General features: G+C 36.6%; 1 protein-coding gene and 1 long non-coding RNA gene across 2 annotated transcripts; both read left to right on the forward strand.

Moving 5' to 3' along the window:
* The first annotated feature begins 3,719 nt into the window (after window positions 1–3,719).
* Window positions 3,720–16,240, forward strand: LOC132104041 (sorting nexin-27-like). The gene is made up of 13 exons (XM_059509227.1): window positions 3,720–4,122; window positions 8,284–8,515; window positions 8,606–8,798; window positions 9,827–9,891; window positions 9,975–10,079; window positions 10,179–10,257; window positions 12,953–13,116; window positions 13,561–13,650; window positions 13,962–14,111; window positions 14,224–14,352; window positions 14,464–14,523; window positions 14,606–14,654; window positions 15,732–16,240. Exons 1-13 carry the CDS (start codon window positions 3,800–3,802, stop codon window positions 15,797–15,799), a joined length of 1,707 nt encoding a protein of 568 aa, XP_059365210.1. The 5' UTR covers window positions 3,720–3,799; the 3' UTR covers window positions 15,800–16,240.
* A 91-nt stretch (window positions 16,241–16,331) lies between these two features.
* On the forward strand, window positions 16,332–18,458 carry LOC132104042 (uncharacterized). Its single transcript, XR_009423503.1, has 2 exons — window positions 16,332–18,244; window positions 18,282–18,458. It is a non-coding gene; the product is annotated as an uncharacterized LOC132104042 (long non-coding RNA).
* The last annotated feature ends 3,690 nt before the right edge of the window (window positions 18,459–22,148 follow it).

The raw sequence follows: 22,148 nt of genomic DNA on the forward strand, positions 1-22,148 counted from the left end.
TAGTGTGTATATATTGTAAAATTTCTGGTGTTTCATCTATACTAACATTACTGTTCCCTATTGAGGCATGCGATCTATATAGTACACACAAAGTCCGTTTAACTTGTAGACTTTAGGTATGCTGTGCTCTAATCAACGTATTGCTCAACTTCTCCTGATAAGACCTTCTCCTGCCCATGGGCTCGGTCATATAAAGTCTTGAGAGAGATGACCAGCATTTCTCAAAATCTTCACTCAGACGCACAAACAGTAAGCTCTTCATTCTGCCATTTTTTAAGCCTAGAAATGCATTGTAAAGATCAATGTAAATATTAGATATCAGCTTTCTAAATTCTCAAAACTCTCAAAAGTCAAGAGGCATTTATTCATCAATTGCCTAGTTAACACTGGGGAAAACTGGGCATTGAAATGCTTGTGAAGAGGGTCAGACATACAGTGACAATAACAGGACATAAACAGACATAGACGTACGCGGAGGGCACTGAGATTTTGAGTGACTTCAGTGACCATAGGCAGAACAGACACAGTCAGAGCATTACATACAAAAAAGTGCCAGTAACAGAGACAATAAGTGTAGACAGTGTTAAGAGTTATAAATTGTCCTGAGGTAATAATATAAGATTATTGGGGTAGAGCAGTGTCTAAAATGTCAATTGTAGAGTGTGGCAAAGCTACATGAAAGATAATTAAAGTGGCAGTGTAGATGCAATAAATAAACTTAAGAGCAGCACACATTATGTATTCTGCTCTCCTCTCTTTCATTTTCCAAGAAAATGAAGTCCAGACCAGATCTCTCTCGTTTATCAAAAACATTTTACTCTCTTTCCCCACAGTCTCAAAAGGATCCGACTACTATAGACAGAATTATGAAGGACTTGGATGCCAATGGAGATGGAGAGGTGAACTTTGAGGAGTTTGTGTCTTTGGTTGTGGGTTTGTCCATCGCCTGTGAAGCATGCTACAGGATACAGTTAAAGAAGACACAAAGCTGGAAATGAAGAGGAAAATGATCCATGCAAACCCAAGACTGCTCGGCAGGAAAGGGAGTTAGAACTCAATAAGCCTTAGACGGCACCATATTTCATTTTTTGACAGGAATGATAACAAGGACAAGGGACTGAAGTACAATGCATGTAATGGACTGTACTATTGTTTAAAAACATACCAACTGTTTAGTAAATGAAATGTCTTCCTCAAAGAAACTTTTTTGTAAAAAAAAAAAAAAAAAAACTAAAACACCATAAAAAGTTGTGAAAATTACACAATGAACATGTCACATAATGAAAAAGATGGTGCTACATGTATGTATTTATTATACATTAATCATATGTATAGCCAGTCCATTTTTATGTAAAATAATCATATATATATATATATATATATATATATATATATATATTATTTACAGTACATGTTGTCATTATTCACAGCAAGTAAGGCTCTAGAAACTATTTCCTGCTTATGTTTAAAGAAACCTGTAATTTTGTGGCTTCCTCGTGGTCATATAATTTTCTGTTTTATAATTCAGTGTAACATTTTAGTATCCATAATATTACATAATATATACTATTAAAACTATTAATACTAATGCTTCTACTATAATAGCAATAAAGACGAAAAATAATCCACTGGCAAAAGACAAATATGCATGAAATGCAGGATCAGATCTTTTGACCATAGCACATTGCCAAGTAACCAAGTCATTACAGTCTTACTGATTTACACAGTGCTTTGCCAATGCTGCTAAATTTCAGACTGTTAGCCAGCTTGTTTGCACTGCTAAGAATACAAATAGCAAACCACCCCTTCAGCAACCCAAATAATTCCTCCTCCAAAACTGTATCGTACGTTTCCTCGTATTCCACAAGAGGGCAGAAAAGACCAGCACAACATCTATACATTGACATACACAGACAAATACAGACATACATATAAAAATTTAATTTAATTTAATTTAATTTAATTTAATTTAATTTAATTTAATTTAATTTAATTTAATTTAATTTAATTTAATTTAATTTAATTTAATCAGATAATCACATCCACCCTAGAACTGTAGTGTTATGCCATTTGAACTAAATTCAGTAAGATCAACACAGTTGATGAAGGACTTATTTTGGACAATGTTGCTTTATCCAAAAGTATGTTGTTCTCTATATATATATATGTAATTTTATGTTTCCTTATCATTATTTCGGCTCACACATAGCCATCTAAATGATCAAAATACAACATTTAATCTTACTAATGTGTGGCTGACCATAAAATTTAGGACTAGTTGTTTCAATTTACTCCTGTGAATATTTCTGATTTGACCTTATACCCCAGGTCAATATGTAGTTATACTACATAGAGTTAAGAAATATATAATGAAAATTTTAACAACAAATTGAAATGAAAAAATAAATATATAAATAAATAATAAAGAATATATTAAAGTTTTGGTAAAAAATATGACAACTTGCACCAATGAAAAGTATTCTTCGTTAAGAACATAGTTCAACCTTTCAGCTAAAATCTGAGTAATAATGGGCCTAATAATAATAGTAATAATAAATCTGAAAATTAAGTCAAATCTAAATTTGAGAGTTGACAATTGTCAGAATGTATGTAGGTGTAGTTTTATTTAGTTCAATTGGTTCATCTAAAAAGATGATGTTATAGATTATGTATAGATTTTTTGTATAGATAAATTCACACACACACACACACACACAAACACACACATACACACACACATATATATATATATATATATATATATATATAGAGCTGGGTAGTAATGGATTACATGCAATCTGGATTACGTAATCAGATTCCAAAACTCAAGTACTTGTAATTAGAGTAAACTACTTTTTAAAATACTCGTAATCAGACTACAGTTACTTTTGTACGGATTACATGATTACATTTTATTTACACAATGGTAATAAATACTTCACAATTCATTGATTCTCCTTAATTTCCTTTTTTTCTTCCTTTTTTAGTCTTTTTCAAAATTCATGTTTGCAATGTATTTTTTTGTTTTGATTTTCATTGATACATTCATATGCACTTCTAGTATTTTATTAGATTAAATATTTAACCTGGCAGTGATATTGCTGTGAATTTCATGTTTTTCAATATTGTATTTTTGTAGTGTAGCTGATTTCCAAATTTACTTAATTATAAGTAATTAATTATAAGTTTTATTCAGTGTTACTAGCAAACACTAACAGCAAGGCACATCAGTGTTAGTATTTAACTGTCCACACTTTGCACTTGAAAAAGTAGCAATTGTGGCTCTTGTTGATGAATTAAATATATTTTGTGTTATATATATTTTCTTTGTATATGTCAAAATAGTACAAGATTAGGCTAATTCAATGTGCTATCAAATAAGGGTTAGCACAAATGTAATCTAAATGTAATCCAAAAGTAATCAGATTACGTTTCCAAAAATGTGTAATCTAAGAGATTATATTACAGGCTACAAATTTTGTCATGAAATCATGTAAACATTCTGGTGTCTTTAATAATTTGCTATGGTGAAATTGTATCACTGTAGCTCTTTAAATTGTCTTCAAACTTCCACAATTGTGCTTGCAAGGCTACAGGATATCCTCTTACTTGAATCTTTCACCAAAACAGACTGACAGTCTCCACAGAGGTCTCCTGGTTCCCTCTAAAGACACTGGACACAGTCTGAGAGAGAAAGTGAAAGAAGGCTTGTGATGGTTGGGCGGGTCAACGTATTTCTGGATTGTTGTTTTGAAGGCCTACGGGAAGAGGAGAGGGGTTAAAACAAAACGAGTTAAAGATGGCGGAAATCGAAGGAGATGAGACTGCTCGGCCCGCTTCTCCGTCACTGCTACACGCAGCAGCGTCCCGCGTTAACGGATCGGGGATGGTCGGTTCTGGAAGCCAGGCCCCGACCCTGGTGACTTCGGGTCCGCGCGTGGTTCGGATCGTAAAGTCGGAATCGGGATACGGATTCAACGTCCGCGGTCAAGTGAGTGAAGGCGGCCAGCTGCGGAGCATTAACGGGGAGCTGTACGCTCCTCTCCAGCATGTTAGCGCCGTGCTCCCCGGGGGTGCGGCGGACCGGGCCGGTATAGTGAAAGGAGACAGAATACTAGAAGTGTAAGTCATTTCATCCTAAAAAACAACATTGCACTGCTGTCAGTCTGTTTATACAGTTACACAGGCGCACTGTTGGCTTGACGTTAGCATAAGGATCTGTGTAGGCTAACGTTAATTGTTTAAGCTTTCGTGCGCGTGCACATCCCTGCTAACACAATAAACAGATCATTATTATGTAATACGTGAGCAGATAACGCGTAGCCTAATGGGAAGTTCTCAAACGGTGTACGGTTGTTGTGCAATCATTGGTTTGGAGTGTTCAATCGTTCGTGCGTGGTTCCATTGACGCTCATGAGTCTCGCGCTCGGTGACTTGTTAATGCATGACAGTTGCATGATAACATGCTGTCATGTTGATCTCTTATCACTGTATACTGCTGATAAATAGAGGTCCTGACACGTGAGCATCTTAAATTGTACTAGCTGTGAGTGTCAGTAATATCCCGGCCTTGCGAGTGCATGATCGATCATTTTAAAAGGCCGGCAGACTATAAAAGTGATGGTCAGCTCGTTTGTGTTTTAAATAACGTTAGCTAATACTTGTGTATGGATAACTGGCTGGCCGATAGAATGCACACATAATAGCAAATAAGATTACATAAAATGTATATCTAAAACAAACACACATTTAAATTATATTTAGAGATAAATATCCCAATATGTGGCAGCTTTGAGATTTCCATTTTGCTGCTTAATAGAGCATCCCTTGTGTAAGATTGAACGAGCTTAAAAATGAAAACACGACTGCTATTATCTGATATTTTTAGTGAATGCTGTGTAAAAATGTTTTTTTCATTATACACACCATACAGGTTTTGGACCAGTAGGACTTTTTAACGTTTTTGAAAAGTCTCATGCTTGCAAGGCTGCTTTTTTTTTAAGATACAATACAATACAATACAATCTGAGATCTTATTAAAATTTATTAGGAAATATTTGACATTATAATTTATTTTCACTAGCCATTACATCAGTCTTCATTGCCACATCTTTCAGATTTCGTTCAAATAATAATTTTAAAGAAATATTTCTTTTTCTTTTGGAAATGGTTCAATTTTGTTCCAGGATTCTTTGACGAGTAGTTGTTGAAAGTTCAAAAGAGCAGATTTTATTGGAGAAAAAATCTTATGTAACGTTATAAATGTCTTTACTGTCACCTTTGATGAATTTAATGTGTCCTTGCTAAAATAAAACTATTGCTTTAAAATATATAAATAAAATCTTACTGACCCTAAACTTTTGAACAGTAATGTATTATGCATAACCCAGGTGCCATAATTAAGGAGTATTTAACCATATCACATATATAGCAGTATTACATTGGCTGCCAAGCATTCTAGTTTTTGGCATGTCATGTGAACAACGAATAATATTTGCTCAGACGTCACGGGAGAATATTTAAAAATATATCATTTGATAAGGCTGTCAGTAAGTTTTGACATAAGACAGAATGACTGATCTTTTTAATCAGCCAGGGCTGCTAAATTAATTTCACAATGTCAGCTGATTAAATGGTCATTGAGCAATTGAGCGACTGTGTGAACATTGAGAACAGTGATAAGAAAGTATCTTCCTGCGGTGAATATTTTGCAGACGCTCTGCATTGAATATTAACTCATAAGCTGCATTATGCATGTATAGAGCCATGTTGCTGTCCATAATTAGTCATTTGGAGGTGTGACCGGTAACGTGAACGGCATTTTGTATTGCATGGATGTATTGGGGTCACTGTTTTATCTTATGGATAAATCGGAAGAAATAAGGCTTCCCAAGGGCCACAGAAAGTGGTGTAGTTCTTCATCATGCCAGTCCCAGGTAGTAAACTCAAATGCTGGTGGTGTTTCCAGTTCACTCAAAACTCTTTCCCCAGACAGTCTTTATCACCTGAACTTATTTGAATCTAATTTGTGTGTATAAGGCCTAGATAAACTCATGGCATTTAAACAAAGAAATCATTCTTGCTCTGCACACTAGTGTCAGAAGACTTTTATTTTTGTATAACAACTGATGTTAAAATAGTTCATAGTTACAATACATCACAGTGACCAAGATCTGAATCAGTGTTGCTAATTTTATACCACGTTGACACATTGCATTCATTGAAAATGTCATGAAAACATTTACCCCTCCTTGAAAGGAAGGAAATGCAAAGGGTTATTAGGTACATGAAGGTTCTTATTTAGCCTCGGTCAAGTTAAGTTCATTTAAACAACATTTCACTTTTACACCTAATATGAACTTGTTCTTTACAGTTTACCTCCAATAATTCACCGGAAATTGTTAAGGGAAAAATTTTCCAGATTTAAGGGAAAAAAAGTATTTTTAAACAAATCAGCTTTGAAAATACACCTTTTTCTGGATTGTGTTTGTTTTTGTGTTAATCAATGTGAATGTTATGTTAAGGGGATGCCCACCCAAAAATGAACATTTTGTCATCATTTTCTGTCATTGCAAAACTGTACGACTTTCAAACAGTTTCAGGTTCCCATTGACTTTCACACTATTTTTTATTTAAAAAATTCATACGATGAAAGTCAACAGGAACCTGAAACTCTTTGGTTACCAACATCCTTCAAAATATCTTCTTTTCTGTTCCACAGAAGAAGAAAAAGAAGGCTGAGTAAATTATGACAGTTTCATTGTTGATCGACAATCCCTTTAAATGTTGCTTCTAAACTATTTTAAAATATCTACTGGTCGTTTGGGATAATGTTTGGGAACTGGTGCTTTCAAGATCTGTTTATTTATTTATGTAATGTTTTAAAGTGCCCCTATTATGGGTTATGAAAGGTATATATTTTGGTTTTGGAAGTCCCCAATAACAGGATGATATGCATGCAAGGTCAAAAAACACCTTCATTGTCTAAAACCAACGTGAAAAGACCAACAAGTGGGCGGACAATATGCTAATGTTTTATGTTGACGTCAACATGAAATTCCTGAGGAACTCTTTTCCTTTAAGGAGGAAGAAGTGGGTTCACAAACTTTGGTTGAGTTTATTCATGAGTGTGAAGCGGTTTATCCCTTTACAGTCTTTGGTGAGCGCCTGTCCTCGGTTCAATAATATAAACGTGAATATGTTGAAGAAGGAAAAGAAAAACAATATGGTGTGTTTATAATCTATCAAGTTTTCATCTTCAACTGTTTAACTTCGGGGGTTTTTAACAGTTAGCAGTACTTCCAGTCTTAAAATGAGGAAGTTTTGACAGAATCAGGGAATCGCTGCAGTCACGTGAATGTCATGTTACACAGTTTGATCCTGGTTCGAACTCATTATTCAGCATGTTCAAGTCTTCCAGTATGTGTTTTTATAATGAATTGGATTAAAGGATGAAACGTTTGCGTATTGGGTGTGAATGGTTGGATCTCTTAAATTCAGAGAGCCCGTGTTTTCACTGAATACATAGTATCATATTTTTTGGTTTTATGTTTCTGTTTGTAAGAAGAAGATATTTGTTTCTATTTTACATAATGAATTAACCATTACTAGAAGTGCTGTCTTCATACTGTGGATTTATTTAGATTAAATAATTTATTGCAGCAGAGCTTTGCATTTTTAATCTCCCTCCCCCTTTTATTATAATCAATCAAATCACTAATGAATTTGATTCAAGGTAGTGTAGAAGGCTGGTCTGTCAGCTCTGTCTGCCCCTGTTGTGTCCTGTCATGAAATATACGTTCTCCCTCCGTAATAATTGATGGGCATGTGGCATGTGCTGTCTCGGTCATTGTTGCTGGGCTCATGTGCACATGCAATAATAATTCATAACTTAATGGAGATCCCAATGACCCTCAACCTTTATCAACTGAAAAACTCTATAAACTAGACGCTTTTAAAAAAGGCATCATGAGTTCCCTACATGGAATGTAAACTTTTGCTTAGTAAACTACTCTGCGTTTCATTTCCTCAAATTGTTTAGTGGCTTATTATACCAGTTTAAAGACAGGAACCTTTGTTTTGATGATGAAGAAACACATTTCTGGATTGTTTTAATACTAAAGATCTCATTGCTTGAATATTTCACAGTTTTACTGTTTTGAATGTATTTTTGATTAAATGTAGCCTTGGTGAGACTTCTTTCAAAAGCATTTAAAAAAATCTTACTGACCCCAAACTCATCTTAATATTTCACCCCTGTAACAAGACACTTGTCTCCTGCAGTAACCGGGTGAGTGTGGAGGGGGCGACTCATAAGCAGGTGGTGGATCTGATCAGGGCTGGCGAGAGGGAGCTGGTGTTGACCGTGCTCTCTGTGCCGGCACAGGAAGCGGACGGACTTGATGGTGGTGAGGAAAGCACTTTGCAGCCCAGTTACGACTACAGCGACAAGCAGGCCGTCCCCATTTCAGTCCCCACATACAAGCATGTGGAACAGCACTCTGAGAAGTTTGTGGTGAGTTGTGCAGAAAGTAGGAAAGCATTTGACCTTTTTGGCTGTTGTTCAGTCCTCCTAATCTTTGTCATCTTGCTCCTCCTGTCTTAGGTGTATAACGTGTACATGTCGGGCAGACAGCTGTGCTCGAAGCGTTACCGGGAGTTCGCAATACTTCATCAGAACCTGAAGAGAGAGTTCTCCAACTACAATTTCCCAAAGCTGCCAGGGAAATGGCCCTTTTCTCTGTCTGAACCACAGCTGGATGCTCGCAGGAGAGGCTTGGAGGAATACCTGGAGAGAGGTGAGACAGAGGACAGAGAGAGGAGGAAATAAAGGGCGTCAAATGAACCTCAATGAAGAAAAAATGCAAGTGTTGAAAAAAAAAACTTGTTTGTCATTACACTTGTTTGTAATGTGTCCTGGTCCCATTTATTTTCCTACTCCCACTTATAATTTCATTTTACTGCCGCTAATAATTTTCCATTCGTTACTATATGTCTGTTTAATAAAATGACATGTAAATGCTACTTAATTAAATGCATAAAATATATATATTTACATAATTTTCACCACCCAATAATTACATTATAAAACAAATGAAAACAAACATCTATTAAGGTTTAAACAATTGATTTAATAAAACCTCTAATAATAATAATTTTTAGTTAATTACCAAAAATATATTTTATAGTTTAAGTTAACAACACTGGGTAAATACAGAATTGTTAATGATTATAAAATACCGTATTTTTTGGACTATAAGTCGCACCTGAGTATAAGTCGCATCAGTCCAAAAATACGGCATGATGAGGAAAAAAAGATATATAAGTCGCACTGGACTATAAGTCGCATTCATTTGGACCAAGAACCAAGAGACAACATTACCATCTACAGCCACGAGAGGGCGCTCTATGCTGCTCAGTGGTAGACTACAGGAGCACTGAGCAGCATAGAGCACCCTCCCCCGGCTGTAGACGGTAATGTTTTCTCTTGGTTCATGTTTCTTAGTTAATTTCTCTCGGTTCATGTCAAAGTATTATTGATAAATAAGTCGCACCTGACTATAAGTCGCAGGACCAGCCAAACTATGAAAAAAAGTGCGACTTATAGTCCGGAAAATACGGTAGTCGTCTTTGTGTAATTTTTGGGGGGGTTAAATGTGACATTACTACTTTTTTTTTAATCACATTAAATTTACACATTCATTTATTTGCAATGGAAGTGGTTTTGCATGCTAGCATGCTCTTCACAGAGTGTTTATGATCTATGAAATGCACTTCTCGATATAAATATATATCCTGCCTTTCTCTGTTTATCGACATGTTTCAGTGTGCTCAGTGCGGGTCATCGGTGAGAGTGACATCATGCAAGAATTCCTGTCTGAATCAAATGAGGTAAAGTATGTGTGTGCACTGTAGATCTGTGTAAAAATAGTTTTGCTCAGCAGCACTGTTTCAACACGTGTCTTGTGTTAAAGAACCACAACGGGATAACTGATGTGGAGCTACGGATATCGCTGCCTGATAAAACCACAGCCTCAGTGAGAGTCAGAAAGAATAGCACCACTGACCAGGTTTACCAGGTAAAATGTCATCCACCAAAGCCACCAAATATCAACTCAAGCACCTCAGCTAAAGCTCATCCTAGTCGTAAACGAGTATCATTTTCCCCTCTTTTGCAGGCTCTTGTCGTGAAGGTTGGAATGGACAGCACCATGGCCAGTTACTTCGCTCTCTTTGAAGTTATTAACCAATCGTTTGGTGAGCATTTACTAGATTTTCCTTCAAGTGTTAGTGTTCTGAATCGGTTTCTGGCTCGACAAGAAGAAAACTTTTAGGTATTCACTGTGGAAAGCGGATTACCTTATGAAATCAAAAGCAATTGCGTTTATGATCCTTAGTAAGAGCGATTGAACTGCCCCTTGTGTGCACAAATTTCAATGTGAGTCATTCGCAAAACCCTTCTTATAGATCACTCTCAGAGAAAACATTACAAAACTGTCACTTTCAAAAGGTACTAATATGAACACTTCAGATACTTATATGTACTTTTAAATTTGCAATATGTACATTTGAGCCACTAATATTTACCATTTAGGGGTAAAAAAGGTGCAAAGATTTTTGACCTTGGCTTGGGCACCACCCCGTAACAGCTTTGTTCCTTTTTTCTGAGAGTGAAGATTGTTTGTTTGTCTGTAAATAATGCACATGTGGGTATGCCACATATGATGGCTAAATAATTTACAATAAATCAAATTTATTGTAGAAACATAATTATGTGGGGCTTTCGAGCTTCAGAAATAAAGAAAACATACCAGAAAAGTCTGATTAAAGTGGTCCTTTGCACTGTTCCTAATCATACAATAGCTATGTGTGCTGAAATAGACTAGATCTTTGAGTCAGTGAATTATTTAATGAATCAGTTTGTGAACTGGATTAGCTAATTCACTGAAAAGATCCAACTCAAAAGGCTGTTTATTTGATACAAAAATATTATTATTATAATATAAAAAATATATTTTAATTTATTTTGTGATGACAAATGTTCAGAAATATTTATTATTACAATTAATGTTTAAAACAATTGTAGTAATAGTAATACGTTTATTTTGAGCAAAGAAAATAAAAATAACAATAATACATATTATGACACATACATAGAAAATTAGAACAGTTTATCTCACATATATATGTATCCATACATATACCTTACACATAATAACTAAAGACAAATATGCACACATACAGTATAAACACACACACACACATGCATATGCATATACATATACACATACATACACATATACATATATATATATATATATATACACTGTATTTTCCGGACTATAAGTCACACTTTTTTTCATAGTTTGGCTGGTCCTGCAACTTATAGTCGGGTGCGACATATTTATCAAAATTAATTTGACATGAACCAAGAAAAATGAACCAAGAGAAAACATTACCGTCTACAGCCCCCAGAGGGCGCTCTATGCTACTCAGTGCTCCTGTAGTCTACACTGAAGACATAGAGTGCCCTCTGGCGGCTGTAGACGGTAATGTTTTCTCTTGGTTCTAAATAAGCCGCGTTTCCACCGCAGGAACTTTACCCAGGAACTAGGGACTTTGGCCTGGTACTTGGTGTGTTTCCATCGCAGGAACCAGGAACTAAATAAAGTTCCGGGTAAAAAAAAAAGCCCCTCAGAAAGTCCCTGCTGGCGAGGTGGTACTTTTTCAAAGTTCCGGAACTTTCGGGGGCGGGACTTTGGCGCTAAACATCCTGATTGGTTGAGTTCACGCAGCATTGGTTGAGTTCAACCACCATTTATTCGGATAAACATTTTCAAAATATTACTGTTATTGTGTCATGAAATGTAATTTTAAAAGTATTTCAGGCGAGAATGTAGTTGTTTAAAACTCCAATCTATGGTTTATTTATAAAGACAGCGCCTATTTAAAAATGTGTTTCGCCGATCTTGGAGAGGGTGAGCTCCACGCGACCAGTGGGAGCTCAGTGATCATCCATCCGACCAGAAGCAGCCTCTCCTCGGCTAGACCTTCTGATATGTGCCGCTGTCTCTGATGTCTCTTTAGTGGTTAAAACATAACATATAATTCAGCTGCGGGGTAAATCTAACAGGTTTTCTTTGGTCTGTATTCAATTTATCTATATGTTAAAATGAAAATAAAAAAGGCAAATTTATATAATATTTTGTTTCATTGTAATACACATATCCCTGAACTAAGTACATTTCTGCAGCTGTTATTATGCTTAAATGAAAACCAAAGGAGGCAGTGGTATTTGATATCCTATTTCGTTTTATTGTAAATATACAGAGAGGAAAATTACAGGATTCGCGTCGTCGCGGACATCACACTCCCGAGTCGAATGCACAAAGTCTGAACTACTGAGGATGCACGTCCAAAATCAGCGTACTTTTTTTTTTTTTTTTTTTTTTTTTTTTAAATCAGCGGTACTTTGTATTGAGAAACGCACGCAGACCTACATCACCAGTCTATTTGCCTAATCTTCCCGGTACTTTACACCGTGGTGGAAACGCAGAAAGCAACAGGTCTGGGGGGGAAAAAGTTCCTGGTACAAATGTTCCGGGTAATTTCGGTGGAAACGCGGCATTATAGTCCAGTGCGACTTATGTTTTTTTCCTCATCATGACATATTTTTGGACTGCTACGACTTATACTCAGGTGTGACTTATAGTCCGAAAAATACATATGTGTGTGTGGCAGTACACATACATATATAGAAGAACAGCATTTATTTATTCTTGCTGAATTTACTAAAAACAACTTACTGACCCCAAATTTTCAAGGTTTCAAGATTTTGTTTTTTCAAGATTTTGTTCATCATGCAAAGCTGATGTAACAGGTTCACCATAAATCACTAAACTGTTTGTATGTGTAGTTTACTGAAAATCTCTCTCTTTTTCTGTGTTGTCAGTGCGCAAATTGGCTCCTAATGAGTTCCCCCACAAGCTGTATGTTCAGAACTACACATCAGCTGTACCCGGGACGTGTCTCACGATGCGGAAGTGGCTCTTCAGCACACAGGAAGAGGAACTGCTGCAGGACAACCCTCTCGCTCTGCACTACTGCTTCCATCAGGTCAGTCCCACTGGCCTTAACCGATGAACTCGGTTTATTGTCAATTCTCTCCTTCATTATAAATAAAAAAAAAAAAAAAATATATATATATATATATATGTGTTTCCAGACATTTAGACCTGTCTTTACGATGGACTCTTATGGACTAAAGCAATAAGTACAAACACTTTGCACATTACAGTAAATGCAGACCATAAACAGCACAAATGGACTTTGTACAGCTAGCAAGGTGTCAAGTTAATGCCTCATCTAATCCCACACATGCCTGTTTAGGTTAACTTGAAATTGTATTCGGCGTATTTGTATAGCTAAAGTCAGATAAGATGCCTCTAAGGCAAATCTGTGGTTTTAATTTAAACAGCACTTCGTTTTAACTTATATAATCAGATCAGTCATATCATCTTTACATGTTTTTTTTTTTATCTCTCTCTTTTTTTTCTTCAGGCACAGGATGATGTGAAGAAGGGATTCATTAAAGCGGAGGATAAGGCATACCAGCTGCAAAAACTAGCAGAACAGAGAAAAATGACAACGGTCTCGTACTTTATCCATCATAGAATGCATCTTTTTATCTTTTCATTGAAACCTGTGAATAACACATCCAGGCCTCACCTCAAAATCAAATAAAAATGAAATCAAGCCTATTTATTTTCTTTCAATTTTTACTAACGTTTGCCTCAAAGATTCGAATTACTCTGAAGCAAAAGCAAAAATAAAAAACATTTCTCATTAGTGTTCTTTCTCATGCACTGCCTTTTTGTCACAACGCAAAATCAATTAATAACATGTAAACGCATTTTGTTTTGACATAAAATAAACATCTGTGTGGTTTTTCTTTTTCTCAGTATCTGAGTCTTTTGCGCTCATGTGAGGGATATAATGAGATGATGTTCCCTCACTGTGCATGTGACTCTCGGAGGAAAGGTCATGTGATCACAGCCATCAGCATGAAGCATTTCAAACTGCACGCCTGTGCAGAGGACGGCACTCTTGAGGTGCGCGAATGATACCTACATCATTTTAATGCCTAGAATGCTTCATTTGCCTCTATATATGCTAAAGCATATCACCGAATTCCCATACTAATGCTTTATCTGTGACTCACAGAATCAGGTGATTATGTTCGAATGGTCAGAGATGCAAAGATGGGACACAGATGAAGAGGGTATGGCCTTCTGCTTTGAATATGTGCGCGGAGAAAAGAAACCTCGCTGGGTCAAAATATTCACTCCTTATGTAAGTCACCCAAAAAATTGGAATTAGAGTTGAATTATTTAAGTGTGGAATTATGTTTTGTAGAAACAGAAATAGTCCCTGAATTTTGTGCCCTTGTGTTCGCTTCTCCAGTTTAACTACATGCACGAGTGCTTTGAGAGGATTTTCTGTGAGCTTAAATGGAAGAAAGAGGTATGAATAACTTACTTTTCTGTTTGTTTCTTTACCTTTCTTGTCGTTTGTTATTAATGAGTTTCTTTTGGATGTGTTAAAGGTTGAAGACGAGGCCTCAGACAAAGGCAATAAGAACTGTAGTAATAATGGTGAGAAGAAAACCACTTTGCCCTCTTTTTATCACACACACACACACGTTAATGTGATTTTGCTGAGTGTACTCATGTGATGATGACCATATTCTCAATGAAACCTGAAATGCTGGTTCATTCTTACCACACTTACTTGAAGTATCAAGTACAGAGTCACATGTTATGCGTGTGATGCTCATTTGAACCATCAGTGCATAAAATGAACCCTGCAACTTCTCGAAAGATTAAATAATGGTAACGCATTCCTTTTAGTATGTAAAACAACATGCAGGAAATGATTCAGCTGCACTGTAGGCTAGACTGGAAATACTCCAGCAGATGTGCTTTTTATTACTGAACAGGGTTTTTTTCATTGAGCAAATAATATATTTGCATATTTCAGTTGTGCTTGTGCAATAGAAGTGAATATAGTACAATTAAATGAGGTTTTCTATTTAATATTTATTAATATAAAATATTTAATATTAAAAAATATATATTTAATTTAATTTTCTATACAAAATTCATCATTTAATACATTAAAATTAAATGTGTACATTTCAATATTTCAAAATATTTTACATTTATTAAAATTGTGTGTATATATATATATGTATATATGTGTGTGTGTGTGTTCATTAATATCTGTAAATATAAAGATTCTTTCATAATTATCATGTTAATGTAATCAAAAAGTAAAAAAAATTAATTTAATTTAAGCAATGAAATCAATGTATAATACAAACATGCATATAAAAAATACATGTAAGAAATATTTTAAATAAAGATTATTTAATACATGAAACATAATTTGTAATAAAATATTCTTATATAAACATAATCTGTAAATGTAATTTTTTTGTTAAATAATTTATTAAAAATTATAATGTGTGTGTGTGTTTATAATATTTGTAAATATAAAGATTGTTTAATACATTTTAATACACCCTGCCCCACTCTAGGCCCCTGAAAAGGACTGATGTCTTCTGTTTTACAGGTCCATTAAGTTAAAAATCACATTTACAATCAAATGACAGAAGGCAGAATTCATAAAAAAATATTTTAACTGCTCGATGAAACGATTGTGAATTGCAGATTACCTCTCGCCACTGGAGCAACAGAAGGGATGGCGCCACCTAGGGGACGAGATTGCCACATCCTAAAACTCTTGTCTAGAGTCTGTGGATCATCACACTAGAGCAGACCACCAGAACGACCATGTGACCACAGCAACACCCCAGCGACGCCATACCAACCATGTTTCCACGGAGGCAAAAGTGTGCCTTTCAGATGCAGAGCATTCCATATGGCAACCACGGCAACGCAAAATGCCATCATCGTGGCAAAGCAGACACATAACAATCGCTGCGGGATGTTTTGCACCAATGGGTTCTGCTGTCATTTCATCAGTAGATACTTTGAACTCGCATAAGTACATGTAAAATACCACATAGGACCAGACCTTAAGATCTTCCATGCCATCAGTTTAGGAGACACGCTCTTCTGAAAGTCTACTGGCTGGATTTTGAAGAGCATTAGCTAAAGTCGAGCACTGTTATCAGGGCAGAGTAGTAACAAAAGACCACTTTGTGATTTGAACAGCAGCCGCTATCACAATTGCTAAAATATTGTTATATATGGGAGGGGGACGTCATGCCTTAACAAAAATGTATTTGTGTAGCAAACAGTTAATATGGGATCTCTCTAAAATTATTTTGTGATGGCATGATTGCTTGGTTTTCCCAGTTTAGCTGACTAAAATGGGTTCTTTCTTCTTCCCATTAAATGAGGAGTTAACTGTGTGTGTGTGTGTGTGTGAGAGAGAGAGAGAGAGAGAGAGATTGTGTAATTAAGAAGTAAAAGACAGGTGTTTATGGACCGGTGTGGTTTGCATAAGTGACCTGTAGGGGGCATCAAACACACAAGCAGCTGTGCTCAGGATAATGTTGGACTTGAGTTGAGTTTATTTGTTAGTCTCAGAGGGAAAATCATCGAGTCTTCGTCTGAGTTAGTTTTCGTGTTATTTATTGTTCAAGACTGCAGAGGCTTGCCTTGCTCAGTCATAGAGAGACAACACAATAAGGGACCGATTGAGAATATCAGAGCAGTTTGAACAGTGCTTCTTTTCTTATGTGGTTTCAGGAAGAAGAACTGAAGCGGCAGAAGGCAATTGCTTTCAAATTCACTTACAAATTCCCCACCGAGTGCTAAAATAACAGCCTTTTCCAAAGTGGTCTGTTTGCCATTTTTCTTTTTGTAGCTCTTCTTTTTCTAAACACGTATGCAGAGAACCATAGCTTAAAATTTTGGTGGACCCTGCTTATCACAGGAACAGGCACAATTTTTCTATTTCCTTAAGAATAGTTCACCCAAAATTAAAATTAGCAGAAGATGTACTCGCCCTCAGTTTCTTCAGCGGAAGATATCTGGAAAAAGTTTGAATTACATCACTTGCTTTTCACTTAAGACATTAACTGATGGACTTTAATTGATGCATCCATACATTGCTGAGAATCCAGTTAGAGGAAGTGATGTAATGCTGAATTTCTCTAAATCTGTTCTGATGAAGAAACAAACTCCTCTACATCTCAGATGACCTGAAACTAAGCAAATACTCAGCAAATTTTCATTTTAGGGTGAACTTTTCCTTTAACAGACATGCATGTTTAATGCAAGTCAAAAGCTTTCCATTCCAGCACAATACTTAGATTAAATCGGCTTATCGTCATCCAAATGCTTAAGCTGCCTTGGCTACGATACCCTGATCAATAAGTGAGTTTGTAATGTGTGTGTGTGTGTGTGTGTTCTACATCAGATTGCTCTCTGGAGAGAGTAAAGGCTCTTATTATAGCAGCACAGTAGCATCTGTGGTCTAAGCATATTTACAAAAACTTAATTTGTGTCTTCAGTCCTGATTTTTTCCTTGTTTGATTAGTTCAGCCAGTTTATCAATGTGAATGAAAAAAAAAAAATATAAGTAAGACCTGTGTGTATTATGGTTGTGTAATTTGTCTTTTCGTCAGGAGTGCAGGTGCGACACTTTTTGTATTGTTCGGAAAATGTCAAAAGTGTTCAACCTTGTAATGTTCACCAGCGCTATAAAATAATAATTGTTTGGTCAGTGTTTCTTATTTTGTGTCAATGTCCCAGGGGAAAAAAACAATATGAATGTACCAGAATGTATTTATAACATGGATGATTATTAAATATTTCTTTTATTATTATTATTAACTTGAACTGCAACCATTTTAGATCATCATAACGCTTCAGTTTAAAACTTAAGACACTAACCTACTCTTAACCTCCCACCGAGTGCTTTCTTACTTTTAGGCCCACATTGAAAGTATTATTAATGTTTTGAGCGTTTTCCCCAAAACTGGTGTGTTGGGACTATTACTGATCAAGTTTAACTGCAATTTGTCTGTGTTCTGCGCTTCATCTGTAAATTTGACTGCTTAAGTCTAGTGCTGACAGAGTCTTTGTAGCTCTTCTGACTGAAAACATTGTTATTTTTCTGCTAAATCAAGGGGACTGAAACTGGGACTGAAAGGCCTTTGCTGTGGTGGGTTTAGGCAAGGGCTTTGTATAGAAAAAGATATAATGCATATGTGAAAGAGATAAACAGGCGTGCATTATTTCATGTAGCCTAGATAATGGCGTAAGTTAACAATAATATTGGGATACAATAGTTTTATATTTGAAATGTGTGAAGGTAAAATTGACCAGAGTTATAAAACACAAAAAAGCTTTGAGAATGTCATGTAGGTTGAAACATTGTAACATACTATTTTAAATAAAATGACCTATTGAAAAAAAAAAAAATCTGTGTTGTTACTCTCAGGTGAGCTTTCTAATGCATCCCAGCCCATAAGTAACCAATTACATTAATGCACTTTAATATATAGACATTTATGAGTGTGAGTCAGGCAGCATGCACTTTGGTGAAGTACATTTATGAAACGGTAAAGTACAACCTCTATGAAATTAAACCTTGCTAATTTCCAGCAGATAGCGTTACAACAGAACCACGCAGTGTGTGCCACTGACAACTTTGATAAAATGGCTTCATAATTTGTGACAAGTGCATTTGATTTTTAATGATCATTACACAAATAAGTCTGTTCCTAAGGTGAGTATATAATTAAAGGCAATTATAGATGTTATCATGCCGGCCTGTGGTCTGATCCAAAAGACGAGCTACTGTAGCTCAGATTGCTCAGGAAGTTAATGTTGGTTCTGATGGAAAGGTGTCAGAATACACAGATCATCACAGTTTGTTGTGTTTGGAGCTGCATAGCCGCAGACCAGTCGGGGTGCCCATGCTGAGTTGCTGACCCCTGTCCACAGCCGAAAGCACCAACAGTGGCCAGGTGAGCATCAGAACTTGACCAAGGAGCAATGGAAGAAGGTGGCCTGGTCTGATGAATCATGTTTTCTTTTACATCACGTGGATGGCTGGGTGTGTGGGAACACATAGCACCAGGATGTACTATGAGAAGAAGGCAAGCTGGTGGAGGCAGTGTGATGCTTCGGGAAATGATCTGCTGGAAAACCTTAGTCCTGCCATCCAGGTGGAAGTTACTTTGACACGTACGACCTACCTAAGCATTGTTGCAGACCATATACCCCCTTTCATGGAAACCGTCTTCCCTGGTGGCTGTGGCCTCTTTCAGCAGGAAAATGTGCCCTGCCACAAAACAAAAATGGTTCAGGAAGGTTTGAGGAACAACAATAGGTGTGATATGTCAGCCTGATCTCACAATCAAAACGTACATATTTAGACGTAAATTAAAACTGTCCAATACGTATGTGCCTTTACGTATTTACAGTGTCATTTACGTATTATCTGGACGTAATTACAGGTTCGATACGTATCGAAATTTACGTAAAAACAACCTCAAATACGTACAGATAGAACGTGTTCTCTGACCAGTCAGTTATCCATAGAAATTTGCCCATGAAGCTGCTTTTCAATGCGTATCGGATTAATTTTTTAAATATTTATGTATATTTTCCCTTTTTATAATTTTTTTTTGATAAATGTAAGATCCCTATACCTCACCCGAACCTAAACCTACCCATTTTATACAGAATGTTAAAAGAATAAAACATAATAAAACACAATTTTAGTAAAAATATAACATTAAAACGTTATTTTGAGCCACTAACGTTAATCTTACACCTACCCCTAAACCTACCCATAACCATTTCTTAAAACTACATAACGTTACTGTTATAAATAAACAAATAACAGACAAACAAACATAATGTTAATCATTTATTTTTTGCGAAACAATATCAAAAATGGTACCAAAAGTAGTTCAAATGATAATGAGTTCCAGTCGCAGTACTCTCTGGAGGTAATAGTTTTTATAGGGTACAGAGCGGAATTTAATTTATTAATCCGTGAAATTATGAATCTGTCTTCTCTCCGTGAAGGCACACTGGCGCAGTAGCAGTACTGATTTCAAATGTCTATCAACTGAAACACGACATATCGCAATCTGTGACGAATTATGTGAGAACCAATGAGAGTTCGATATTAGTGCCGTAAACCATGTCGTAACGTTCCTGTGGCGCACTGGCGCTATTTTCAAATTCAAATCATAACGAGCGCGGGCTTTGACTGTGACGGCCGCTGTTGCTGAGAATGAAGATGAAGATCGATTGATATGGATATGTTCCTTGCAAACATCTGGATTCTAAAGATATGGAGTACAGCAAACAAATAAAATGGATGTGATTTGTAATTGTATGCTGTGCTTTTGTGTATCTATGGTTTGCAGCATGCACAGAAATGTTATTTCCTATTTAGTAGATGAGTAAACTGCTTTCAATAAATTCAATAAAACATTTATTGCTATGACAATTAAATACAACAGATTTAAATCATTAAAGCCACGATTTTAATATTAATACATGGGAATTCATATAAATTCACACTTTACGTTAGATTATTTACGGTTTTTTAGCTGCTAACACGTAAGTATTTGTACGTTTTACTGCTATAAATACGTCTAAGTTGTACGTTTTTATGTGCATGAAAACGTAAGTAAATGTACGTGTGGTAGAAATGTAATTTTATTAATAAGATTCGGGAGGAGCGCGTCAGATACTTAGCCTAATCAACACAGGTGGACCATAATCAAGTAATCAATCCCATAGTATAAATATCGCTGACTTACCTCTATCCATTGACGGTTTATCAGCATGCTGGTTCGCTTCGTCTGTCACCTTACCACAGACCCAATTTTCGTACCAACGAAGAGAGCTACACAGGAGATTTATAAGACCTGCTGCTTTTGCCGGACCCGAGATCATTTGTACCCACCAAACACGGCCGTTGAGCAGCATTAAGCGTCATCGTGACAGCTGCCCTCATCGCCAAGCCACACGTCGTGGCCAATAGACCGTGCAAGCTCCAAGCTCGCCTTGCTCGACACAACGATCGTGCCGCCCGAGACCGAGCTCTCCCCGAGCGCTGGATTGCAGCAGAAAGAACCCAACCAGCCCGGGTCGAACCCCAGTTCTCACCGCGGCTCAGCCTTTCGTTCCGGCCGAGTGGCAGTTTGAGGCCGCTTCCTCTAGCGGCGCAGACCACGCAACGTTAAACAATACATTTTCAGGCGAAGACGCTAAAAACAGGTTCTCCTTTTTCTTCATTGGATTTTTACGGCAGTTAGCATCCAAGCGTTGCATCTAAAAGCAGGTTCGCGGCTAAAGTTTGTTAAACGACGTCATGACGCAGTTCCGTCTTCTTCTGCGGTTTCGGCAAACCAGCGTAAAGGTGCATTACCGCCACCTGCTGATCTGGAGTGTGGATTGCGCATAGATTTGGACTACAGATACAAACGTTCCGTCGGAATCATGATGCCACTTTTAACCACGAAGCAAAGGCATTACATTCGCCTTACCGCGCACGTTTAAACCTCACGGAAATGATACAGACTTAAGTTCCATGAAGGAAAGAGGAAAAAAAAAAAAAAAAAAACCGCTCGTGAGTCTCTGGATAAAAGAGTCTCTGCTAAATGCTTAATTTAATTTTACATTTTAACTTCTAAATAATTTAGGGACCTATTTCACCATTCACCGGTGTGATCACTCAAAATTCATCTAAAACGCATCCGCCATAGTGTTTCAACGCAGGATAGCAAGTGTGAGTAAAATAACTGCCGCCTTTTAAAGTCCACATGAAATCAAAATTGACTATATAAGTTTGCCTTCATAATCTTTAATCAAAATCTGAAAATGCCCCTCCCCTCTGCATTGGAGGACCTTCACCTATGACGTAGGCTTGAGGAATTTGGTGTCTGCTTAATATGTAACCACGCCCCTCAAACTGACACTGACAGTAGACAGGCTGCCTGTGTGCGGCGAGCATTGACAGCGCGTGAAAGGAGAGATGGCAAGGAGATGCATTTTTGTAAATGATCCTCCGTGTGTTCCTGTTCTCATCTTCCTCCTTTTCCTGCTGAAAACTAAATTGCGGTGATTGAGGTGGCGAGTAATCCT

Source organism: Carassius carassius, chromosome 25 (assembly GCF_963082965.1).
Source record: "Carassius carassius chromosome 25, fCarCar2.1, whole genome shotgun sequence".
NCBI classification, from domain to species: domain Eukaryota; kingdom Metazoa; phylum Chordata; class Actinopteri; order Cypriniformes; family Cyprinidae; genus Carassius; species Carassius carassius.